General features: G+C 41.7%; 1 protein-coding gene across 1 annotated transcript in view; it reads left to right on the top strand.

The window, feature by feature from the left end:
* Positions 1–221: 221 nt before the first annotated feature.
* Positions 222–27,366, top strand: part of GRID2 (glutamate ionotropic receptor delta type subunit 2) — a 730,680-nt gene continuing 703,535 nt past the window's right edge. The window contains exon 1 of the mRNA XM_027812082.2: positions 222–1,293. Coding sequence (XP_027667883.2) covers positions 1,206–1,293 — 88 coding nt within the window. The 5' untranslated portion in view covers positions 222–1,205. The remainder of the gene's footprint in view (positions 1,294–27,366) is intronic.

The following is a 27,366-nucleotide window of genomic DNA, read 5'->3' as shown; positions in this document are numbered from 1 at the left end:
TAAATAAATGGGGTGGTGGTTGGTTTTTTTTTTTTTTTTTTTTTTTTTTTTTTTTTAAGCTGAGCATAACACTTCAAAAAGATCTTCTCCCCCACCCCCAATGTATTTTTAGACTGTATGCACTCCTGCCCATGTCTCTTCCTTAGTCCCAGCTGAAGATTTCAAGGGAGATGAGAGCTCTGTTTTGTTTCTCCCTTGTATTGCAGATAGGGGGAGGAGGTGGTTATTAGAGAGAAGCGCGCTCGCTCTCTCTCTCCGTTTCTCTCTCTCTGGCTGATAGCACTTATCTCTCGCTCTCTCTCCTTCTCCTAGGTGATCCATTTCTAGGCAACGTGCTGGCTGGTGCTGGAGCTGCCAGCTCTCTCTGCATCCCACCAGCAAAGCAAGCTCTAAAAGCAACCTGCAGACCATCATCTGCTTTCCTCTGCCTGGCTCGGGCACTCCTCCTCTCGCTCCTGCCCTGTCCAACCACTACCTTGCGCGACAAGAGACAGCACGCCGGGCTTCCTTTGCAGATTGCTTTATTGATATTTTTTTTTTCCTCCAGTTGTGGGGGGCAATTTTTTTAAGCGAAGGGTCTGTGTGTGGGGGGAAATCTCTGCATTATACTATCTGCATTACCTTGAAGTTCACTTTGTTTTTTGGCCTCCGGGGGGGCTTTTCCTGCAGGAATCTGGTTACTGGAAGCGGGATCGCCTGCTCTCCCGGTTGCCCGCTCCTCCCCCTCGCTGAAGGCGAGCTATTTGCTGCGGGCTCCTGGGGCTTCTCTGGCCAAGAGGGTTTGTGTGTCCGTGTGTGTGTGCTCGTGTGTGCGTGTCCGTGTGTGTGTGTGTGAGCGTGTGCGTGGTGTGGGTTGGAAGTTGCTGTGCAGCAGCCGGGACCGAGCGGATCCCTGGACCCGGCGGAAGGATGGGGATTGTCTGACCAGCAGAGGCGGCTGCTGCCCGCGGCGGCGCCCGGGCTGGATGGATTTGCTGCCGGCGCTCCCAGCAACTCTGGTGCTGCCCAGGAGCCCCCCGAAGTGACGCGGGGTTTCAGCGAGGAGAGGGGCGCCGGGCTCGCTCCCTGCCCGGCCGCGGCGGTGCGCCAGCCACCGGGATTTACACGCTCCTCCGGCGGCACCTCAAACTCTTGGGTTTCCTGCGCCGCGGTGGCACCGTTTGGCGAAGAGATCTGTCGTTACAAAGCCTGGACCTCCGGAGGAGATGGAAGTTTTCTCCCTCATCCTGGTCGTGTCCGTCTGTTGGACTCGAACCTGGAAAGCGGCGATTGCAGATTCAATCATTCATATCGGTAAGGGGGTGCTGCGTCTCCCGGTGCTGCTGGACACTTTTCTAGCTCTCCTTTGCAACCTTCCTTCTCTTGGCAGGCTTTCCCCCCCTCCCCCCGCAGCCCCCGCTTTCTTTTATCCCTTGCTCGCTTGCTTTTTGTTTTGTTTGTTCCCCTCTTATAATTGCTTCCCACCAGGATCTTGGGCGTCCGCTTTCCCCCTACCGCTCTGGTAAAGGTTTCTTGCCGGCGGGGTATGTGCGTGCTTTAGACCTTGAGGGATTGCGCGGCTGATGATCGGGGGGGGGGGGGGGGGGGGGGGGGGGCGGCGGCGGGCAGGGCTCGGCCACTTCCCCGGTCCCTCCCCGCAGCCCCCCAGCTCCAGCCTGCCTTCCCCTTGCCCCGGCTCGCCCTCGGGCGGGGGAGACCCTGACACCATCGTGACAGCCACGCAAAGCTCCCCCCCCCGCCATCCCGCCTCCCTCTCCCGCGGCGGAACAGGTGGTTTGGCAACGTGAGCGCTTCCCCTCCCGCGGGCGGCCGCAGGGGCGGGGGGCTCTGGCGGCCCCGCACCCCCTTCCCAGGCCGCCACCCCGTGGCTGGGTGGGCGCCTGCCGGGCCGCGGCACCCGGGGCAGGGCAGCGGCCTCCCCCGCCGGGGTGCAGAGGGCAGCTGGCCGCGGCGGCGGGCCCCCCCTCCCGGCCGCGGCGGGGCGGCTCGGGTGATGCCCGAGCACGGCGCTGCCCGCGCTCCCAGCCGGGGAGAGGGCGCCGGGATTCCTCCCGTCTCCCGGTGTCGTGTGTTCCCCCCCCCCCCCGGCTCCCCGTTATCCGGAGCCATCCGTGGCCCGACAGCCCTCCTTCTTCCTGGTAGCGCCGAGCCCCGATGCCGAGCGGCGTTTTGTTCCCGAGGGCGGGCGGCCCCCCTGCGCCGGCCGGGGATGCGCTGGAGCGGAGGGAGGGGAGGGCAGGGCGCTTCCCCCGCGGCCGCTCGCCCATCTGCAGGCTCGGCACGCAGGCGGAGCGGGAGCCGGGAAACGTGGGGGCGAGCGGCCGGCGCCGCGCCGCGCCGCCCCGGGGAAGGTGCATTTGGGGGCAGGGTCCCGCCGGGGGGGTGGGGAGGTCCCCGGGGCGGTGCTGGCCCCGGTCTTGGGGCAGCTGCCGCTCTCCCTGGGGTTGGCTTTATAAATATGTCTGCCGGTGCCTGTCGTGAGGATCCGTGGCGGATTTCTGTGGAAGGGGGAGCGGGAAGAGCGTTTGGAAAGCCCGGCCGTCAGGAGCCTTCCTGCAGGACACCGATGCGCCAGCCCCCGGTGTGGCCCTCCCTCCCCCGAGCCGGGGGTACCGCTCCCCTTGGGTACCGCAACTTCACGGGGGTCACTCCTGGCGGCAGCGTGCGGCTGTATCGCATCCAACATTGCACCGGGGAGGCAGCGCTCGGCGCCCTCCTTTTAAAGGGAGAATGACTTTTTTTTTTTTTTTTTTATGATTTCTTCTTAGCTGTAGACTGTTAAAGTGACGCTAGGAGACGGTTACATCTTAAGACTTCTTTCTTAAGAGCTTGTAACAGACCGATCGCATCTTAGGGTTTAAGGGGAAAATTTGACTGTGTAGCAGCTGCAGAGTTTCTTTGCGATCCCGGCTCCCATCCTCCTGGCTAAAGGAGCCTTGCTGGGCTAGCTGTGTGTCTTTGCATTAGCATCAAGGGAGACGATGGCTTTTCTTTCTTCGTGTTCATGACAGTTTTGTTCGTTTCACTTGTGAAATGATGGATGCAACACATTTGACCACTGATGGATTTTATAATGCTGCCAGCGATTAGATGCAGCCACGCAGTAAATCCTCATTAAAAGAAGGAAAAAGCCCAATGCAACAAAACAAAACCCCGAAATAGTTGCTTCTCACACGATTAATTTGTCTTGAGAGACAATTTGTACAGTTGACAAGGGGATTACCCCTTTTTTATAGACTGGTTTATGTTGCCATGAAAATGGCAAACCGGTAATTGTTACACAGAGCTTTAAACCTACTAAAATGAATACAATGAAAACAAATGACCTGAAATTAGAACTATTTTAACACTGAATGGGTAGACAACTACACATTCCAACTTGTACAGCTTGCAAATGAAAATCTGGCCCCTAGTAACACCACTGTATTTTGTGACCTGGATGTTCTGACCCTCTTTTGGTTTTTTGCACTTGCAGCAAGTAAACTTAAGTATAAAATATTTAGACATAAATAATAAAGTGTATTTATTTATGTGAGTTAGCACAAGCAGTGGCAGGGTACTCTGTGAACAAATTAACTGCAGAAGAATTCTTACAGCCAAACAAAACCCCAAAATGCTCAGTTCAGGGGAAAAGAAATACTGCTAGAGGTAGTACCGATGCTTTAGGCAACAAACAAAATACATGCATTATCTTTTTCTCATTCTACGATGTAAAGATAGTCAGGTGGAAAATACCCTCCCATGTTTGGGAGGGGCAGATTGTCATAAGAAATAACATGATACCTGTGCGTACCCTTTTTCCGATAGCATGTACTTTTTCAGTACAATCCACTAACTGTCCTGCTTGCCTGCATATTATTTGATGTGTTTCCTGAAAAGGGATGTTTTCTGTATCAATGTTACCAGCTGCCTCTTAAACAATGACAAAAAATGTTACAATTTAGTGAGCAGAGATTAATGACTTGATGGCAGTGGGAGGGGTACAGAGACTGTTATTTATATGTGATACTCTTTTTCGTATTTCTGTCTTCTGAATGGTTACAGCTGCTGCTTTTGATCATTAGAGCAGGTCTATGTGTATGTGAATGCACACATTTAAAAATAAACATTTCCCTGTATCATATTTTAAACGTTGTTAGGGCTGCTTATCGTCTGTATGTTTCTGCTGCCCTGCTATTATAAATAGGAACTGGCAGTTCAGAAAGACTACATTAAGCACTCTTGTGAAAATGTTGAAATGAGTCGACTCCACTGCGATTTTCCCTTACCCCTATATAAAAAAGAAAGGGGCAGGGTTACTGTGTCAAAACTCTGTAGTTCTGTATTATGCTGCTTCTCTCAGCACATGCATTGATTGAGTAATTTCATCAGCCCCACATTACTTGATTGCTTAGAAGTTTCCTAATGATCTGTATGCTGTAGGAAGAATCTGAAAGTCGTGAGTGGAATGGCAATGATTTTGTGTTTTATGAGGCTATTCAAAAAGTCGCTCTGATTTATGTAGCTCGAAAGCTCCAAAGTCTTTGAGATTAGCCACGCTGCCTGGTATTTTCTTCATACATCAGTCATCCCACACTCCTCACTCCCTAAACAGGAGTTTAGAACAGTGCTTTAATTAAGCAGGGATTAGGTGGCATTCCTTGTCAACTGCACAATTTGTGTATGCTTTGTTTCTTCTACAGCTGATGGTCTCATGCTTTTATATTTTGTACTTTGTGCTCATTTTTTTTTCCCTTGACATGTGCATAGTAATACATCTGTATGTGCATGTGGATATCCTGTTGTGCCTGTAGAAACATATATACAAATATGTGTGTCTTAGGTGCAGCAAAATCACCTAGGGCAGCGGTCACATAGTACGGTACAAGAGTTTTTCCTGAATAAATGCACTGAAGTATTTAAAAAGACTAATTCATTGCAGCAGTGTGTAGCAGTAGTGCAGGCACCCTGATTACTTCAAGTCATTTTTTTATGTTTATCAGTGGCTTCAGTCATATACAGTCAGTTGCATACTGCCCTTGGCTCTTTTTATTTAAAATGGCAAATTCAGAGAATATATGTTATATAGTTATATGTGCTTTTACATATATTTATACATATGCTTTTAATGTATATTTAAAAATATACATTATATTTTTTTTTTGCTGAGAGATGAAATTAGATCTGCTCTTCCCTTGCTCCCTTCAGCTCTTAGACTTTGCAGGCCAGGACTGCTGCATTCCTTGTGTTAGACAAGTTCCCAGCATTGCTGGGTCCTGAGCTTTGGTTCATGCTTTTAAGCTTTTCTGTACCATGTATAATAATACCAGGGCAATTCCAACATGGGGTCTATTGTTTACTACTTCTGTTGACATTGGTAGTGCCCTTAAAATGTAAGATTTTATTTTTATTTTTATTTTTTTGGTAAGGGATTTTCTTCTAGCTTGGTGGCATGCATATCCACATTTCCCCTTGTAAGCTGGTGTACTACAATGCAGCTTGGCTTGTATCGTGTTGTGCATTGGTAATAGGAATTTAATTTGCTGTGCTATTGGTAAAGCCTCATTAGAAGGTATGTAGTGTATGTCACTAACTGTTCATTACAGTACTCGAACTTACGTTTTGTAAAACGCAGGACAAGCAAGCAGAACAGGTGTATTAAAAACAAGTAGATATGTGTCTATAGTGTCTCCAGATGGGTGTTCAGATCCTCCGATTTCCCTGCTCTAGAATGCACCAATGTTACTTGCTTATTTTAAACTTACATACAAATGAAGACCTGGAATACAGTGTGCTGTGGCTTAGCAGCCAGTAGGATTTATTAGTAGCTATGTTCTACTTAAATGCACAGCATGCATGACATACTCTGTTTCTGTGAGTGCTACATCTTAAACTCTCCCCCAGGTGTTGAGATTTGCCATAGTATTTCAGTCCCTGCAATGTGTTTCAGTGCTAGTTACTCTGCAGCTAAAGAGGGAGAATTTTGCTTGCTGTAGATGCTGGTTTGCTATCCTCCAAGGGCACGTTTGCCATTAGGTGTCACTGCTTTCTGGAGTGTTTCTTAGTGATCACCAGGGCCTGATCGAGTCTGTCGCAATCCATGTGAGTTGCTTGGTTGACTTCAGAAAATTTTTAAACTGAGCCCATGGATTGCTGACTACAGCAGTTGTCTCCTTTTCGTGTTCTTAAATAACTCTTAGTGTTATTTCAAGTTCTTTGTCCTTGATAAAGACAGAGGGGAAAAAAAAAACCAACCAAACAAAAAAACCCAAACCAAAACCCAACCATCCATTTTCAAGTGGTGTCCTAACAAATGCCGGACACGGCAATCGCTGCTGCTGCTGCGTGCTTCCAGATGACTACTTTTGGATGCACAGAGTCTTTATTCTCACAATGCCATCTTTCAAAAAACACACTGGAGAAAAATCTTTTAAGACTGTGACTACATAAACCTACCAACTAAGGTTCATTTAACTTAATGAACAAAGGCATTAAGTATGGTTCTCTTCCACTCCCTGGCCTTGTAAAGCAAGTGGTATTGGCAGGAGATGACTTTTGTGAGCCATTAGGTTACTCCCTAGATACAGACTTGAACTTACATCATTTTCTTCCATTTGATATATATCTATCTATAATCTGCCATGACAGTCTGTTTTTTGCTGAAATTTATTGGAGGCTTTTGCCTTTTGAGGTTTGTATTTTTACTCTTTTTCACTACTACTCCACTGCTTTTTTTTTTTTTTTTTTCCCCAGCACGTTAACAATGGTTTAAAAATAGTTTATGTGCAAGAGTAGTTCTATTTGGCTGTCAGTTTCTACTTACTTTCCCTAATTACCTCAAACATATATGACAGCATGGTAAACCTCTCTTCATCTACACATTCTCCAAACATAATTTGTGTTTTATATCTTCAGTGTTTAAAAAACTTCTCAGGCATAGACAATTGCTGTTTGGACTTAAGAGTAACCAATAGGAAAAGGAAACAATATTCATTTAATGATCTATATCTTGAGCACATATGAGAAAAAAAGCAAACTCTGAATACATGGTATGTAAGTATATTAAGATAAATGATACTCTGGTATCTGCAAAATGTTGACTTGAGGTGATACACTGGTAATGAGGCAAACTAGGATACCTTTCTGCATCTGCAAACTCAGGTGTCACATGTTGGTTTTTTTTTTAATTAGATTTGAATTCCAGAAAGAATATGTTATTATCTGAAGGTCGTGACATTGGAAGTAAACTTTGATTTCAGAGGCACGCTTGGCATGTCTGTCAAAACCTGGGTGGCTCCACCCCTGTGCATCCTATAGGGCTTACGCTCCAGTTCGTGACTCCAGTCACACTGGCACCCACCTCTGAGAGCCCCAGATATACTCATTTGTTTGTGCTATCTAGAAGTGCTAAGAGGCAGGTATGACAGCCGCAGCCCAACCGTAAGGCATAACACACATGCTGGGGACTGGGCATGAAAGCTTTTGTTTCTCTGGGGCATTTTGTACCCTGGATTGGCTGGCTATCTAGCAACTGGCTTCCTACTGGGCTTCTTGGATACAGGTGCAATTCTTTTCCTTCTGTGATGTTATTTTTTCTTCCTGTACCATTTACTATGTCCATTAGGAAGTAGGAGTTGACCTGTTGCTTGTAGGAGTTACCAAAATGAGTTACACTGGCCTTTTTCAGAGTCACATTGACCTCTTCATTGCTTGGCTAGGCTGGTAGACTGTACTGGAGAAGGTGCGATACTGAGCTGGTGCAATGAGGTACTAAGCATGGAGTATGTGCTAAATGCATGTTACATAAGTGTGGTGCTGTGGTAGTGAAACCATCCTCAACACCAGGAAAGGGAGGACTGGGTAAAACCTGGGCACAGTTCTTGGCTGGCTTGTGCATTTGAAGCAGCACACGAAGAAGAGGAAGTGCTGTTGTCTGCCACTACAAAGTATAATTTAATTGTGTATTCTTGATATAGTAATATAAACATAAAGACCAAAGTAGAAGCATTTAGAGGAAGAATGGGTGAGGAAAAAGATGTGTATCTCACTCTTTTTCTGTACTTCAGTCCTCCCATGAGTACCAGCAGGGCAGTTTCCTTTGCTATACTTCATTATAGCAGTCTGGCTTTGGTTTCTGGTTATTGTTGGCCAAGCAGTTGTGAGAGATGATGGAGTAAGGGAAAGATTCTCTTGTGTCTGCAACCACTATAATTAATAATGGTTTATGTGACTTGAAGAGTTATAACTGATCTGTATATAACAGGAAGGACACAGGCTGAAACTGAAGGTTAGTAGATGAAATGTACTGGTGTTTGGATGACAGTTATGAAAATTGGCAAGGGAATGGGCTTGAAATTGTGTAGTGCTGTAATTTTGTAAGGTTCAAAATTTATATCCTAGTTTCAGTGATAATATACTTAATTCAGAGAAGGAGGTATTTTGTATTCTGTACTGCACCGCAGAATGCATTTCAGCTGGAGAGTCTTGTTCCTGCTTTGGTCTGTGGTAGCTGCATCAGCTCAAGAAAGGGATATCCTGTCAGCTCTAAGTGTTGTATTAAAAAAAAACCCCAAAACCAACCCAAAAGACCACACATAGAAAGGGACACTTCATGAGAAAGGATCATACAGTAACTACAGCATTAAAGTTATAGAGGTGGAGGTGGTACAGAGGCAAATACTGTAGTTTTAGTCAACTGTGAACTGATGGATTTGTAAGAGCCAGGTTAGATTTAAAGCAGATTTCCATTGCACACACTTGTTCTGGAATGATGGGGGAGTAGAGTGGAAAAAAAGGTGAAAAGGAAAAAGCTTCCTGAAAGTTATGCTGGGCTTATCTGATAAGCTATGCTGAAGAGGAAACTGAAAATGAGTAAAAAATGCAAGGAGGGGGAAATAACATATCAAAGGTGAGAGCCATTAGTTCTCTCTGTTTATTCGGGAGCTGTATAATGTTCCTTGTAAGTGCTATGCTGAATGGAAAAGTTCTGAATCAGAAAGGGGAAAACGTGAAGATACATTATTTAAAAGAAGAATTGTATGTGTATTTTAACCTATTAGATAACACTCTGTGCTGAAATGCTAATTATTCCTAATTGTTATATTTGCTTTACCCATGAATAAAATATCACATATCTAATAAAAGAGGCAGTGAAAATCACTGTAAAATTCCTCTTGGAGTCTTTCATGCAGATTTAAAGGATTTAATCTCTTATTTCTTCATTTCTTTTTAGATCATTAGCTTTCTATAATCAGTTGGATTGCTAAGGCCAATATCCAGTGAACCTAACAGTAATTGCTTGTTTTGCAGAACAATTTTTTGTTAGCCCAACCATATCTTTCTCAGAGGCTTAAATCGAGTTGGTGATTTCATTATAATAATTCACTTGTAATAAATCAAAATCAAATAGCACCACTCTGCTGCTGTGCAGATAGCTCCAGATGAGCAGTCCGGAGAAAGCAGAGGATGGTGTAACAGCAGACCTGAACATCAGGCTGGTTTTTGCTGAAATTTATTGGAGGCTTTTGCCTTTTGTGGTTTTTGTATTTTCACTCTTTTTCACTACTACTCCATTGCCTGGATCAGGCCTGGATTTGCTGTGCCTTATTTTAATATGCACAGGTATAAGGATGACTTCTCTCGCAAATCCATTTTAAAAAGAGAAATGAAAATGTGCACAGGGCAGGCTTTCCTGCCCTGGGACTCAACTCAAAACCTGTGTTCGGGACCCAGACCTGATAACAGACTGTTTTTAAAGTGTGCAGGAGCTCAAGTCTGACTGACTGCCAGTTGCATTTAGGCTCCCGAGCTGTTGAGATGTTTGAAGATGTCATTTGTCTTTCTCAGGTGACAAGAGACTATTGCGCAGTTACCTCACTGATTGCAACCAGTATTAAAAGTTGTCTGGCAATATACCATGGGCTGAAGGCACACAGCAGGGACATCTCCAGACCAAACGCTATTAAGCAAGGATATTTGTTGTTGTGTACCCTTTGCCACCTTGCAATCTTTATGGTGTTCAGCTTAAACATTTGAGAATGTTTTTAAACCATTTCATGTTCTAGAGAGTTGCTAAAAGGAAAAACAGAGCAGAAAGCATCCGGTTCTCGCTGAGTGAAGCCGCTTGTAGAGTCCTGGCAGTGTACAACCAGTGTAGAGTATGGACTGTGTGTTACATGGCAAGTGAAAGGCGATAGCTATTATTGGTCTTATTAAAATACACATACTTTTCCCTTTCACTATTTTTATTCATTTCTCTCTCTCTCTCTCTCATATTCCAAGTTCATGGCAAGCAACTGTGATAGTTGCTATGTTTTATACTCTTAAATATCTGATTGTTTTCTGTCCAGGAAGAATAAAGTTAAATGTATCATAACACAAATATCTGTTATTTGGACAGATAAAGCTGCTTTTTATTTCTTTAGAATTCCACTTATTCTGACCTCTTTTGAGACAAATATTCCCCAAAAGTTTGTTTTCATGCTTAGGACTAGTCCTACTTCAGCTCGCCCTTTTGTGAACTTATAAACCCAAGCAGTATTGAAGTATATCCACTAATACATTTACTATAAATATCTTTTAAAATGTACTACTTGGCTACTACTTAAATTTCATGTTGCATGCTACAGTGATGGGGTATGTATTAATGTATGCATATACAATATATAAACACACACTTTTTCAGTATTCAGAAGGAATATTCTTTTGAAAATATTTGACTGGATTTTCCTTTAATTTGGCATGACTTTAGTTTCCACCTAAGTAACAACACAGAGATTTGGCATGCTTTCTACTTATAGGCACGAAGTCATAACGCAAATACAAGTCGTGAAATGGCACCCCACTGTGCTAGAAGCTGTACAAATATGAAACAAGAAGTTGGCTGTCAGAAGATTTGAAGATGAAGTAGTAAAAGAGGGCTTGGATCTCTGCAACTCAGGCAGTTCGTACACCAGGAGACAAAGTTGCAAACCTTTTGGTGTCTTTTGAGAGACAGTTTCATTCATTCATTCGTGTTTGTGAATGATCCGTCTGGGTGCAAAGGAATGAACACAGGTGGATATGCCTACAGGGATGTCCTGATAGGGACCGGCAGATGCAGAGTGGCTGATGTCACTATTTCCTGGTCTGGGACACGTGATAACAACCATTACAGAGCTGTGAGGCAAGAGCGTCGGCAGGAAATGAAGGCCAGCAATGTGTGTGTCTAATCATTGCCTACAATGCTTTATTGCCAATAACGTTAGTTAAATTGGCAAAATAAAAATGGTCATCAGCTGCCAACATATTGCTCCCTGGCTTTACCTAGTACAGAACCTAATGTATGGTTATGCACATGCACGTTCTTTCTCCATCTCTCTTGTTTAAACAAATATTTCATAGTACAGTTCTGGAAGATATCTAGGTAGAAAGAAAAGAGCCCTTTTTGGGAGAGCCAAAAAAATCTATGTTGCAAGATGCCCTACTTTGTTTAAAAGATGTATTTAAATACAATCAGTGATTCTGAAAGCATTGCAGCCTCGTTAGCTACTCTCACGGAGTGTCTAGAATGTTACTGAAGTATTGTTGAAACAATCTGGAGGAATGGTTTTCCAACTCCTTGGAGTAGCCTTCCTGTTACAGAATTGGATTGCATCAGGGAGATACATGAGAAACACTCATCTACTTCAAAAAGTTCTCTTACTTTTGCCAGTGCTGCAAAGAGTATAGGGACTATGTCAAATAAAATGGTTGAGGGGAGCGGGCAGAAGAGCCCATCCTGTATATAATGTATACACTGGACAAGGAATGATCAGCAGCGCTTGGTGTCACTGTCACGGAGGTTGGTGTCTTAGGGCCACTGTTGGTGCCGCCGTGTCTAGCTGCAAGAGAGGAGGAGTTTGCAGGTAAAGGGCAGGGTGAGTCGGTGTGAAACACAGCGTCGTTGGGGGCTTCTCTGCACCAGAGAGGCTCTGGGAGAAGGAGTATTGTGGGGAGGGGTCTGGGTGGAGCCTTCTACGTGGAGGTTTTGGAAGGGGCTTGGGAGGGTTGTGGTTAGCAGTGCTTAGGAGTTGGTTCAGTCGTGGAAGGATGGAGGAAACATTTGGAGGGGGCTAGCCTGAGTGATGGGCCAGGCTAGCTTTGTAAGAGTACAGGACGCTTCTAGGGAATAGCATGTATATGTGGGCTGGAGACAGGGCTCTAAACGTTTGGGACAGGCTGTATAGAGGAGGTATATGCATGTGAGGAAAGTTGGGAAATCCAAAGGAAGGAGGCACTGAAATGGCCCAAATATTACTGAAAAGAATAATAATATGATGCAAATGACGCTTTGAGAACAATCTATCTAGATGATAATATTAAGTTTTAAAGAAACTAAATTTTAGATTAGAAAATGGGATTGTTTCTCCCTGTCCAGCCTCTACAGTTTTATTGTAAAACATTTGATTTGTGTGGCAGATCTTAATATTTTTTTTCCCCTTTAGCTGATAATTGTACCTGGTTACTTTGCCGAAAAGCAAGAACTGTTTTATCATTGTATTGCCTAATACCATCGTACACAGATACAAACGAGTACTGAAGTTCCATCTTCTACCCCTCTGCTCCTGATGCCAAAATGGCACAGAGTAACTGCTCAGAGACGAATTTTGTCTTTAAGCAGCAAAGGTATTTATCTCATGCAACATTGGGGAGCTAGCTGATTTGCACTGGACAAACTAGCTCCAAAGCTTTCAGTGAAAAGTTAGGAATTTTATACAGTTTTTTGAGAGGTTACAACATCTTTACATACATACTCATTTGATTTTGACACCTAATCACTCCATTCACAATAGGTGGGGTCTAGGTGGAGTGGACTTTTCATTTTTCTTTGTTCAATGATTTCCTGACTTGATGGTCTCCTGATCTCCTTCAGGTGTCCACCTTATCTTTTCTAATTATTCAGAGTACATTTCTCAACACAAACAGAGCATCACCCAAAGCATTGTACCAAACTCATCCTGACTAATCTTTTTATTTTAAGACCTTGTTCTGTTTCACTCCCAGGATAACTTTGAGTGTATTTTACCTCCCTGTGATTTAGCATTATCCCTCTGATTAAATAATCTTCCTTTGCTTCCTCTGTGCAGCAGTTTATGGCTGGTCTGTACTGTGCTTCTGTGTAAGCTCAGCTTCAGAGGCTGGTGAGTGGGAGGAAGGGATGGATGTAGCCACAGCTTCTGCTCTATTGACTTTTGACCTAATTTAGGAAGGAAGGAAAGGGAAAATAGTGTAGCACACTTCTGGTTTCACAGCCTGTTGTGTCTTTCATGAAGTGTGAGTGGGAGCTCTAGCTTTCTCCTCATCTCGAATAGCTGCATAACCTACATTAAAAATCAGACCTCTCTTCAGTGGAGCTCCGGAGTGGTGAGTGGATCTGCTTTCATGCTTATGTTGTGGCATATGTCCTCATTTGGGCTGTTGAAACTAAAGTCTGGTTTTCTGTCAACATCAGCCTTGTCCAACCCCCATTTATAACAGGAAAGGGGCCGCCACTGACTTATATTTCCTCTAAAAGAGACACAATAAAAGCTGGGGATAATAGCTTTTTAAATATTTTTTTTTTTCTGTTTGAGATCAATGATCTCTAACAGTAGTGAATGATATATGGGAGGAGGAGGTAAATACCTCCTCAGGGGAAGGTAGATAATGATAGCATTTGGAAACTGCTATTGCAGAAAATCATCTTCTGCAGGATTTAGGAGTGGAAAAAGAAAAAAATCCTACAACTGTTCATTAAAATACTGTAGGATTTTTTAAGCATTTTTTTAAAGGGATGCATTTTCCCCCCCCATTTTTTGTAAGACTGCCAAATGTCCCTGAGGCTAGAATTAATTGGCTCTTTGTGTTGTGTCAAGTAAGGAGTACAACTGTTTTCAGAAAATACTAGGTTTATAGACTTCCGTCCAGAACATGAAAGGGACAGAGAGGCTAACTTTATATAAACAAGGTCCTTGCGTCATTTTGTACCACTAGCTTGGAATCATAAATAGAATATTGAAATTGTTGGTGCTGGTGCTTTGGAAGCAGTTAAAGTTGTCCCTGTAACCCCCATCCCTTCATTCTGCCTAACCCTCTCTTTTAGAACCAGCGCATGCAGTTTTCTTTCCCTCTCACCTCCAGGTGTCTGTGGTGAACAATCAAATGCCTGCTACCTAAGAATAACCAGCATTTGGGTTATTCCTGGCAGTTCCAGGAGTAAGTGCCATGGAGAGGTCTTGTATTGTTAGTGTTGCTTTAACAATACAACAGAGGTTACTGGTTGCAGTTGGTTTCACAAATTCCCACTGACCGTTTTGGTTTTGAAGGTATTTTATTATTTTTAACACTGCTGTTTCAAAGGCCGCTTCTCACGATGGTTTGAAGTCAGTGGGCAGCAGCAGATGTAGATGTAAGCTTTGAAATCGTTCTTTTATGGAGGGGTTTGAAGAGTGTGTCTTGGAGCTGTTGCGTTAAAATTCCAAAGCGTTAACTTAAATGTAATAATGCTCTGACAAAGTGCTACTACCATCTGCCAGTGAGGATTAGTACTATTTAAAAATCTCCATAATTTCCAGAAAGAGCAGAGGAGCCATGGCGTGAAGAAAAGTCTAATTTAGTATTTCAGTTCATGGAGTCGCGAACTCTTTATGGGAACCACTGCCTGCGAGAGATTGTGTGTCACACTCTCAGCTCACATAAAAAAGTAAATATTTGTGGTATATGACTTAGAGTGATGCCTGCTTCTAACAGTTTTGAGCTTGGGCCCCCAGTTTTTCAGCAGAATCCTTTCTATTTACGACCACTTCTCATTCACATCACTATTGCAATTCAGTGGTAACTCCAAATACAGTTGGTATGTCAAAATAATAAGAGAATGTGCTCACCAAGGATATTTAGAAAGCTCCATTCCTTATTTAGCTCTCGTGGACTGAGAAAGAGTCCTTTGCTTAATGTTCCTATGGGGTTTTGAATGTCACATAAAGACTCAACCCTTTCTGTATGTGAAAATCTGTCTATGCTTAGAGAACGATCAGCTGCTGGAAAAGTTCTCAGTAGCAGATGATCTCCATCCCCAGACCTCTCTCAGCTGAACATGCAGAAGTAATTCAACATCTAGTAAGAGGAGTGTCAGACCAGTTTCAAATCTATTTCAAAACCCAGTGTAACTTACTGGTATCTGTTAGGAAATGCTTTCTATGACAGTATTAAGGCTGCTTTACTCATATTAACAAACAGCTAAAACTTGGAGAGTATTTAAAGAAGGGAATGAGAACAGAAATCTAGTAATGACCAGCTATGTGTAGTCTGTTGATCGCCTAGTTTATGAAGGATTTTGGAGACCCATATTAAATGATGCATTTTATAAAAATTTCAGTTGAGAAGAAAAGAGAAAGAGTGGCCAACCTCAAGTATTTTTGATGTCTTTCTCTTCCCTCTCCTAAAAAGGATTCACTGAGTTTTATTTATTCAGTCTTGTATGAGCTATAACTAATGCTTTTAACTAGGTCTGCTGAGAAGTACATCATACCTCGCATATGCTTTTAGCTGAAATAATTGTCATTAATATTTCTTGCTGGGGTACAGGTACTGTGTGTGTACATACGTCTGTTGGTACAATGGCTACGTGGTCCATGTAGCTATAACATACTGAGACCAGCTCTCCTGGATGGTATACCAGTTCTACCTTTTATTATTCTTTTTGATTATTTTTCCATGCTGGAAGTACAACTGGAACTGGTTGCTTGTTTGAAGAGTCAGGCCTCTTTCATTTTTTACTTTGTGTAGAGATCTTCACTTCTTTCAAACTGCCCCTCAGGAACCCACACTGCTTTCCTTGTTTTTCGTGTACATGGGCTGATCACCCTCCCATAAAGTTACTTGCTTGAGACTAGTCACTGTAGAGCTAGGGTAAATGAAAGATTTCTTGGCTGTCTGTTGCTCAATCCAAGCAGCTATGTTTTCTTATACTATCACTGAGACTTGTTTTGGTTTATCCAATATGAGACACGGAGTACAGAGAGCCACATTCTATTGTGTTAGCAAACGTCTGTCTGAGACATGGGGAACAGCAACTGCTTGTACTGTCAAAATAAGGTCTTAACTTAAGGGTATTCTTGTCACGCTCTTGCTTTTTGCTTAGGCAGGCTTTTGTTTCCTTTCATACCTGGTGTATACAGAGAAGTAAGAATAAGAAGTGGATTTTCCACGCACTTACACTGAATAACAGTCCGATGAAATAGAATTGGCCAGTCCACAGCTGTCAGTCAGTAAACCTGCCCCTTCCAGGGCTCTCTGCTCATCATGGCTGGGTGCTGAGTAATCTCTGCCAGGTTGTACTGCATGGTGACACTGCATGAGAACAGTGTCAAACACATTCCGACCTAATTTTCCCTGCTTGTTTCCTCATACTTCAATATTTATCTTCCCTCTTAAAAACTGCTTTAGTACTGACAGATTCAAAGCATATATGAGCAGGAACGGAATTTGATTAAGCGGCAACTTGTGATAGGGCTAGGGAGAACAATTTCCATCTCATTAACCCCTTATTTTTTGGAAGGAGTCATGGCTATTTCTAGCAGCTGCATTTTTACTGATCCCTCTTATTCCCAGCACCTTGACAAAGAATGGGATAGATGTCACCAGGAGCGAGGGAAAGAAGTGCTTGTTGTAGTAGCACCAAAGAATAAGGGGCAAGGGAAGGGAGAAGGTGGTTTGGTTGCAGGTCATCATGGGGTTCTTGTGGCCATGGTGGAGTATAAAAATGGTGAAATGCTGTATGGGGCACATGTTCATTATCTGTTTCTTTCTTTAGAATCATTGGGTCTAAACACGTTTTTTTAAAACTGTCCAGAAAGGTGCTTTGTAAGATTAAAAAAAAAAATAATAAAAATGTTTAGAAGTGTTTAGAAACATAGTCCTTATAGTGGCTCTGCCTCAGTGCCTACCTCTACTCGTAGGTAAGCAAGTGTCTTTTAAAAAGCATAATTGCCAAACAGTAGAGCTGCCTGGCTGAAAGTGTTGGGGACCTAAATGACTTAGCCCAGGAATACCCTGGTACACTTTGCTGAAGAGCCACCCATGGCAGCAAAGCCAGCTCATAGCTTTGTGTCAGGCTGCACGTAACACAGGGCAGGTGTAATGTTGCCTTCCTTTCACCACCTTCTCACCATTAAACTAGGACGTGTTCCTGGTCGCCCTGACCATCCTGCTTTGTATGCTCTTGCCTACCTTTCTCATTGCCAGCAAGCTACTTCTATCTCATTCCACCCCAGGTTTGCCCTTTTCATTCTATCACAGAAGCCACCTCCAGGGGAGAGTTAAGGCTTTATCTGCATGCCAGCAGTTTCTTGCGCTCATGAGTTGCTAAAGTGTGAAGCCAAGCAGGGGTAGAGTTTCTGCCATTCAGCAGGTACTTACTACAAGCAGTTGTCAGTCTTTTTCACCGTGTCTTGGGCCAGTCGCCTCCAGACCGAATTTGATACCTGCAATGCCATTTATCATCACAGTACCTGTGTTGCAAACAATGCCTTTGTTTTATGGAGATCCAAAGCTTTAAGATAATGTGACCATGTGTTTATGAATTGGCATATAAGCATATTTGTGTTGGGATGTGGCATAACGGTAGGAAGGAAATGGAGAAGTTTCTGAGACAACAGCTTTTCAGGCAACAGCTGTCGCTGAAATTTGTAAGTAAATGACAAGAGAAGTGCACCTTGTGTTCCCTGGTAGTATCCATCTAGTAGCATCGCTTAGTATCCATGTTGTGGTAATAGTACCTGAGATCATGGACCTGTTTTACGTGTTGTCTGTGTACACAGTAAAAAGCAACTCTGTGGTGAAGTTTCTGTAATCTTGTTGTCTTGTTGTTTCTTGTCAGTTTCATTTACTTGGTCTCATGCCCCAGGACAATGCTCTTGTATTCATGTTTTCAGAAAGGCAAGGGAAAGCATCAATATTAGTTTTGGCCTGAAACTATTTGGGAAATATTTCTGCTTCTATTACCTCTTATTTTTCCTCATCTGTGCTGACAGATTGTATTTATTAGCACAACATAATTTTTGGAGCCAAAATACTTATTTAAGTTCTCTTTAAATTATTTATTTATTGGTCTGCTCCTTGTAAAATAAGATTTTCAGGTTCTTGCTGGTGTCGTTTCCATAGTATGCTACAGTGCCTTTAAATGGTACTGGTTTAGGTCCTAGGGCTAACTCGCCTGGGCACAGTACCAAACTCACTTTTCCTTGGTCTTCTATTTAGTGTACTGTATGTATTCAACTGCTTTTATGCACAATCAAAAGTGAAGAGCAGATAAAGAAGTTCTATTTCTTTCTAATCGAGAATCATAAACCGTGCAGCCAAGAAGTTTATGCAGTGGCACAACCAAGGATTTTGCATGCCGTTGTTTTTGACATGCAAAGCAGTATTTTTGCCTTCGGCTGCTGACCACTGAGGCTGCTGACTTGAATACAGCCTTGAAATATTCTCAGACTTAAAGGCTTTCCTGTTCAGTAAAGATCTGAAAGAACTTGTCATCATCTCATCTCACCTGCTGAGCAACCCAGACCACAGTGTGCATTTGAACATGTTGTTGTATTTGGATGGAACTTTATTCCTATTATTTCTTTTCTAGGTAATAGCCCCTACTGGAATGGGCATCAGAATAAAGAGTGCTGGCCACACTCCTTTTTCTCATTTCTGACCAGAATATGACAAAGGGTTAACAGGATTTTCAAAGTAGCCACTGCCACTTTTTCAAGCAGGGCATGTAATTCATAGCTCATGTTATTTTCATGATCCCCTAGAACTGTGGTTGTATGGCCACTAACACAGTATGACAGACACGAGTGTGTGTGGGTAGTATCTTTTTTAGGAGATATGATGGGGGAAAAAAAAGAAAATGTTTCCCATATCACATGTTAGAAAAAGCTGCCAGAGCCATTTAAAAGGAAACAAAATGGGCCATGACTCTAGTCTTACAGATGATTATTTTAGAGTAAAACATCATGTCCTCTGTTGTAGAACATTTGGAGAAATAACATGTCTACCATTAGGCCTGAAATCTGTTCTCTGCCTTTTCAGACACTGTCTTACATGATTTCTGAAGTCAGTATGAATCATTGCATTGGCTTTATTGGACTTTGGATCACATCTTCTGTGTTTGTGATTCCTTCTTGTCCTTTTATCCTTCCCTTCTCCTTCCCATTAACAACTTTGTTGCCTTGTTCTATTCCAAGTTATTAGTAGCTGCTGATACTCATAAGCAGCCTTTCAGTAATGTAGATGGAGTATCCATGCGTGTGCAAATTGAGGGAGGCTGATTAGGGGAATCTTCTCATTTCCAGATTTAAACATAGGTGGAAATTCCACTGTACACATTATTCCTATTATTGTTGTAATCGTTTGTATTCCTTTAAGTATTTTTGTCTCAAGAGGCAAAAACCTTATTCAGAAGCTTGTTAATTTTTAGTGGGCTTAGTGCCTTTCTGAAGCATTGATTGCTGTCAACTACTAATGACAAGACAAGATGGACCATTGGTCTACACAGATGTCTGCCCAGGGCACCCCTGCATACCTCCTACTCCATGCTTTGGTTTTATTTTCACTAATAGGAAAGGAAACAAACCACAGTTTTATGGTTAAGGAATAAGACTAGAATTTGTGGAAGGTGGATTCAGTTTTGGACCCTTTTTCTGACCTTGAGGAAGACGTACAATGATTGAGGCATATTAACTGTCAAAACGAAACCATCGGGGCTCCTTATGAGCTAATGTTATGCCCTGTTCAGCTGTTGTCTTGAGTTGTTGAACCTCTGTTTTCCATGCGGTTGGTTATATCCTTTTACTGAATACTTTGTTGTCTGCCGTGTTTGCACTTTTTGGGTAGATCTCTGTCACTTGCTGCTTTGTGTCTGCATGGCCAGTCACAGTGATACCATTTCAGCCGAGAGCTTTGAAGTTTACTGTACAACTGTTAGTTGTAAAAAATGTATTTTTTGCATCAGTGACTAGAACAAGCTATTCTGTTTCAGGAATGCAAAATTTGGACGCAAGCAATGAGCTTATTCTATGATACGCTTTCAAGATGATTGGGAGTGGTGAAGCTGGGCTGTTTGCACAGTTGTACTGGAGGGTGGGAAGTGCTGATGTGGATGGTTACTGTTATGGGCAGAAATTGGGGCTTTATGTGTAAGTTTCAAATGTGTATGTGTATTTACAAAAGCAGTCAAGCTCTAGCTTGTGTAAAGGTAGCTGTGACAGTGTTTCAAATGGCACTGTAAATGCACCTCCACAGGTATAGGAAACTACCTGTTTCTTTTTTACATATTTTTACCTGCTATTGCAGATGAACTTGTCTTATCTGAAGGAATTGCTCTATTTTGCATCTGCTGCAGCATTTTCAGTTTCAATGTGGACTATCTAGTTTGAAACCCTAAAACTGAAAATTGTAAATAATCTCCTGAATTACCAGAGGGTGGTTGCTACAGTTTTTTGTGGTTTGGGTTTTTTTTTTTTTTTTTTTGGGTTTTTTTTTTTTTTTCCTTTGATACAGAGTACTCCAGCACTGTAAACCCACCCAATAGTGGGCTAATTAAAACCCTGGCATGCACTCTATAGTGCAAAACAAGTGTTAGTGTAGAGCGGTGCATGCCTGTGTTTGAACTTCTGGTTATATTTCAGGTGAGCTTGATAAGCTTCTCTCATTTCACATCTTTCTTCTTACCAAGGTGCTGTCTTCAAATGCAAAAATATTTCTGAGAATTACATTCCCATTGGAAATATTAGAAGACACTGTAACAGTTAACAGCCATAGCTTGCTACAAACATCGTGTGTTTTTGAAAGGAGGGCACCACTAAATTGATGTGCAAAATGTATGCAAAGTAAAAAAAAATCTTAGTGATCAGTTGACTTTCATCAACGAATAAACATTGTCTATAGGGTCATTGCTTATGTTAATTTTTCAGATTTTTTTTGGGGGTGGAGAGTTGAGGGTAAACAGTTCAAAGTCAGAGTAGGTGTGGAAAAAAGCAGTGTGCCATGACACCTGAGCAGAGAAGAACACTGTATTGTTCCACTCAATAGAGTGCATGCAAGAGGAGTGTTTTCTCTGCATATCCTTACTTGTGTGCTGTCACTTCATCAGCTTCACCTCTTCTGTGATTCAGATAGTGTCCACTGTTATGTTCTGAAAGAAGTCCTGCTGTCCTCTTTATCACTTGGAGTTTCTTTAACTAGGGTTTCATCCTTCTCATCTGGCTGTCATAATGCGTGTGTGTCAGTATCTCTAGTCACACCTCTTCGGGGCAGGAAGCTCCCCTTAACCTTCTTTCCTTGTTCCATCTGTACTTGCCTTGTACAGGTATAAAACATATCATATAAGTATTCCTTTATTTGTACACTGAAGTCCATGGGTTTGCAGCATTGTGTACTTAAAATATTTATGGCGATTAAGTTTGAATAAGCTTTCAAAAGTTCATGTACTTCTCATCTTATTTTAAAGTAATTCAGAGTCTTCATCTGGAAGTCTCGTTAAAATAACAAATCTTTTAATGTTATTTTGTGTTAGGCCAAGCAGTGTAAAAGTAGGATTTTTTAAAGTTACCCAACAATTGTAAGTCTTAAATGTTAAGCATGCATTCACAATTTAGAAAGAATTGGATTGTTTATTATGCTGGCTGGATTAGTTAAATCCTATCTAAAATAGTCATAGGAAGAAATGTTAGCACTTATTGTAGAACTTTAGCTTCAGGAATATCTTCTGAGCAAACAAGGTTAGATTAGTAGTGTGCTTTAGAAGTAAGAATAATGCTGTGGTTAAAGCACTTGACTTGCACTTTGGAGATTCCTGCATTTTTTTCCCCACAAATTCTTGGGTGACATTGGACAAGTCGCTCATCTTGGTTTTTTGTGTGAGCAACTGTGGGTAGCGCTGGCTCCATCACTATCTTCAGCATATTATTTTGCAATTATTAGGATTTATGAGGGACCATGGAAAAGTTGGGGCATCCTGAACAGATAAGCAGTATCTGGAGCTTCAAAACAAACAAACAAAATGCTGTGTCTTCAGCTTTTCCATGTCACTTTGAGTCATGCTCAGAATGTTCCGTTCCCTCTGAATGATATAATCTGTAATATGTAACTAATGTGGTATTGCTAGATCTTGACAAGGTGATGACAACACATATATAAAATGGTTTAGTGTGGCAGTGGGAATAGTTCCTGGACTGTTCATGCACGTATTTACTTACACAGTTGCATGTAACGGCATACTTTTACTATTTTGTTTCCTCAACAATATCCAGAGAGGCCTCTTTTCAACAACTGATTGAAAATAATTATTTGAAGAATTTCACCACTTCTGATTGAAGGTTTGTTACAGAACCAGGGCTGACCCACATACTAATATCAAAAGTGAGGTGAGTTATACGTAAAGAAAAAAATTCCATACCTTAATATCTTTTTTCTTATTAAAGACACAGAAAATGCATTGGTGGACACTAGTTATTTTTATAGCTTAATGAAAACTTCCTTGTAAGTTGTTTTTTTTTTTTTTAATGCTGTGTTTGAATATGATGCCTCAACCTAGACTGAGACTTAAGTACTTTGGCTATATGGATAACTGCTATCCGAATTGGTAAGAGTATACAGTTCTTTCTGGTTACTAACTTTTATTTTTCCTGCATACTAAGTATTTTTCCTTCTGTTCCAATATGCATACGTAGCTCTTCATCTATGAATAATTCTGTATTTGTTTGTATAATCCTACAGTGTATTTCAATAGATTAAGGTATTAATTTATCTTCTAATTTTCCTTATTCATCGTTTGTAACTATGTAGAACAATACTTAAGACAAGAGGGAAGAAATGTATTATGTTGATTGTTCTTGAAATCCATAGTTGCCTATTAAAAGGGATGGTCAGCTATAAACTGTCAGTTAAATAGTGTTTATTTTTGGAAGGAGGTGTGTGTATGCAATGTTAGCAGATAACTTGACTTTTTTATGTAAATATTGTTATTTTTGTGTACCCTGTTGGCTTTATTAATGTTTTGCTGGTGTTCTCAAACTAGACCTAATGCAATGTCTAGTTCTGTAGGAAGCAAGTAATTTGGTTTCTGGACCACAGCAGTTCTCAGAACTTCCCACAAGACTCTGTGGCAACTTTGCCCACTGACTTTGCTCAGAATGGAAGGAAAAGGTGTATTTTTTGCTATGTAAAAAGGTAGGAGAAACACATTCCCTGATCTCTGAAGAGGAATCAAATGAGTGTCCTAGATGAGATTAGCTTATATATTTTAAGATTTTGAGCCATTCTGGAACTATACTGTGAGTTGTTAGATTAACTAGTCAGTTGTGCTGAAGGATGATAAAATTTAGCCATTAGTGCATTAGCAATATGAAAAAGAGAATGAAACACACTTCTATTAACAAGGCTGATGGACCAGTCAAAGTAGCTGGAAACTCATTAGGTGATATATTTCCATCAACACATATGTCTGTAGCAATTGAAAAACACTTAAGGAGTTGGAGACTTCAGATTATGATTCAGATAGTTGACTTCAGTAGGAAATTTGTTTTTGTGCTAGCTGTTGTGTTCAGAAACATTTCTTAAAATGCTACAGAGAACTACTCTGTGGTTTACCTAATCCCTATACTATTGTGCAGCTATCTGATGTTGGCAAATCGTAAAAGAATTTAAGGTTATTAAGAGCGAAAAGACAAATAAAATTTGCAAAATTGTTTGCTTGATTTGTGTGTTTTACCATACATGAGACTGGTGTGGAAAATGAATGATGAATACATGACAGGTAATATTTATTCAATCTCTATGTTCAAAATAAGAATGTAATTACATTCTAGTACTTGTTTGCAGCAGTGTTTTCTGCCTGGGATAGCTTCTGGGCTGCTTGCAGTCATATGTGAACAAAATTTGGCTTTCACAGCATCTAAATCAGACTCCATGGCTCCTTCCAACTGATGGTTTGAACAACTTCTACCTGAGGTAATCTGGGGTTTTGGTTTTCTAGGAGGACACCCCACCACCCCCCACCACCCCTTGTCTGGCAAACAGTGACCTTCGAAAGATTTCTCTGCGACAGAAACTAAGCCATAAGGGCTCTAGTTGTTCTCTTCCTCCTATGTACAGCCCTCTGTAAAGAACGTGTTATTTTTTAATCATAGGTGCCAGGCCACTACTACCTTTTCACTCTGTTGTGATGTTTTCCAAGGAGAATTGCTGCTTTTGGAGTAAATGGTAACTGAGGGCAGAGGGAGCATGTTTTCTTAATGTGTTCTTGAACTAGAGAGTCTGTGTCTCGTTCCTCTGAGGGCAACGGCTTTGAGGCAACTTGCTAGAAAATCTGTAGGCTCTTGGACTTTTTGAAAATCAGGTTGAAATGCATATGTCATGAATGCTTCCATAACGAAATGGCTTCAGTGCCCACAGCACATGCCAAATTATAAACTTTTTCTACGTATGTGTACCAAGTCACTGAACAATTACCACAGCAGTCACTGAACAGTTACAGTGTTTTAGGTAGAAGATACCTGGGTCAGCTACTCATCTGAGTTTGGTATCCCATTAGCCTCCAGGTATCTGAGGTGAATCTGGGTTCCCTGTTGTCTTAATCTGAGTTGCTACTGTTGACGTTTATGTGAGAAATGGTGGTGGTATCACTGGCAGGTAGGGAATGGAATGTGTTGTTAATGGATGCCCAGCTAGCCCACCCAGCCCCTCAGTTTAGCAGAGACGTAAGTGGATACAGCTCTGGTGAAATCTAGTGACAAGAAGCCAAATGAAATATAATATTATTAACTTTCTTCTTAAAGAAATAACAATAACCTTAGTAATCTAACGTGTTTACTAACCCAAGAAATACAGGAGAACCACACAGGAAAGGACTTTGCTTAGGGTGATGAACATTTGTGGTCAGGTTGATCGTTTTCCACTCACTGGTGTCTCATTGACTGAGCTGACGTTGGTCCAATGCCCTGGCAGCTAGGTTTAGTTTGTAGCGAGGAGGTTGAAGCTGATGCTTTCCAATCATTTATGGCCTTGGAAAAGATTATTCAAGCTATATCTTTCACAGTACTCACAAAAGTGAGAATTTTTCCTGTGGTTCCAATAACATAAAACTGTAAGAAACTTTAATTCATTATCTACATAAAAGTGATTTCAGTTAATTAAAAGAGAATGAATATGTACTTTCAGTTATCAGAAGTTTAGGGTTTTTTTCTGTTGTGCTGTAATTTTAATTGCAAGTACATATTTTACCTGTAGCAGTCTTTGGATAAAAAGTAATACACCTTCACCCCGGGGGAAACAAAAAACCCCCTCTCTATTCCATTTCCTGAAACATCTCCTGAATGTATTCTCTCATCATTACTGATGTTCTTTAGAAAGGTCTTCTACCACAAACAGAAGTCACTACAGCACAGGAAAGATGCAGATCATCCTGTATTTGTCTTTAGACACTAGGTTTTATCAGAGGGTCTTGAAAAGGCCACAGATTGTCTCTTCTTAAACAGTCTCTTTCTGTGTAATTCTCATCAGTTTAAGAAAGATGATCTCTTGTCTCTCAACTTAATGTTCAGCTGTATTGATTTTGGAATAGACGGGCATGCATACCTATGCAGAACACTTCTCAGAGAACTTCAAAGATTTTCAATGTGCTAACATGCAAGTTGAATTTAATGTGGTTATAAATTTAAACACAAACCCAAATTTAAATACCTTTTCTAGAATTATGTATATATTTCATAAAAAGAAAAAGCTTTATATGCATCATGTTACTTCTGTCTTTAAACTGCAGGCTAGTTTTAGGTGCATTGCAAGTGTCACAAATTGACAAACTGGTTGAGAAGAAAGAAGACAGATTCTGCTGAATTAAACAGGAAATTAAATGTACTGTGTATAAAAAGCATAAAGTATATGAAGACAATTGATTTTCAGTCAGCAAGGCTGTGTTTTGCTTTGTTTCTATACAGTGCTGTTTGTTTCCAGGTGGGAAATACACCCCATCTGAGGGGAGGAAAAATAGCATGCAGCTGTTTTTATCTTCTTGTGCCACATTTGCTGATGTAGAGTAAAACCAAAATAATCCCAGCAAGCTAAAATTCCTGGCAGAGGAAAGAATTAGGTATGGAAGAAGACAGACAACTTTAAATTGCTTTTTCAGAATTTTGCTGGTCAAGGACTGCTTAAGAACTTCTCACATATCTGAAGTCAATAAACCACAGTCTGTGAATTTTAGTAAGCGCTTGGTATGGATGAAACTTCAGAGGAACGGTGCTGGTAATGTTTGCAGTTTTCACAGGGAATAGCTTACCCCACAAACATGACCACTTTCCAGAGGAACATTCCATGCTGTGGGTGGAACTATATCTCCAGGGACTTGAAACTGTCTCAACCCTACAAAGCCACTTAGCAAGCGTGCTGAATCTCACTGGTGCTGCTTAGTTAAGAATGACAAGAATGACGACTTGTCACACCACCTTTAATGATTTGTGACTTGTGTTCATGGGTTCCACAGTGAAAGGACCAGATTTCACACACACATGCTCGCTTGGGATTAACAATAACTTGTAATCAACAAGTAAGAACTGTTTCATACCAAGTAGGAACAAATTCATGAACCTCTGATCTTGATCACTGCTTCTCAATGCTGCAGAAGGTAGTGGGTGTTTCCAGCAACAGGAGGTGACCCTGCCCGTTGGGGTAAATGGGAGCCCCTCTAGCACAGCCATCAGCAGCCTCTTCCCACCCTGAAGGGTTAGCAAAACAAGCTCTTATTTATAGCTGCATTCTTGGCAGGCAGTGCAGGTCATACCATGAGCTGGTGTTCTTTGTCTAGTGAGTGGCAATTTCTTACAGGATTCAGTGTTTCAGCTTGTCCTGCTCAAGGAGAGGAGCTTTCAGGGTTGCTGAATTTGGGCTGCCTTCAAGGCCAGGGGCGCACACTCAGGCTTTGATTCAAAGCCAGGGATGAATACACAGGTCACACTTGTACAATTCTGCCTTGTTATTTTATTGTATTGCATGTATTTCTCTGTATGGCAGCTTGAAGCAAGTGTGATTAAAGCTTAAATATTATACTGAGCATCCTGTCTCTTTACACAGGGTTTTGCTGTCCCCACTGGAACACCATAGTAAATCAGTACTTAGGATTCTCTGTGTGAATGAAGAGCTGGTGGAGGGCTGGTTACATGTAATCAATTGATAGCTGAGGAAATCAAACACTATTATAACATTCATTTGCTGCTGCTTAAAACAAGACATTCTATAGATTAGGAAGTATGAAGCATATAACTTTCCTGCCATATTGATTTGTATCAAACCAGAGTAATGCATATTGATTCATTTGTGTAATTCTGTTGGCGTGTTACAGTCCCT

The sequence above is a fragment of the Falco cherrug genome, chromosome 1 (genome assembly GCF_023634085.1).
Source record: "Falco cherrug isolate bFalChe1 chromosome 1, bFalChe1.pri, whole genome shotgun sequence".
NCBI classification, from domain to species: domain Eukaryota; kingdom Metazoa; phylum Chordata; class Aves; order Falconiformes; family Falconidae; genus Falco; species Falco cherrug.
Note: the sequence above shows the minus strand (reverse complement) of the source record. Positions and strands in the feature narration are given on the sequence as shown.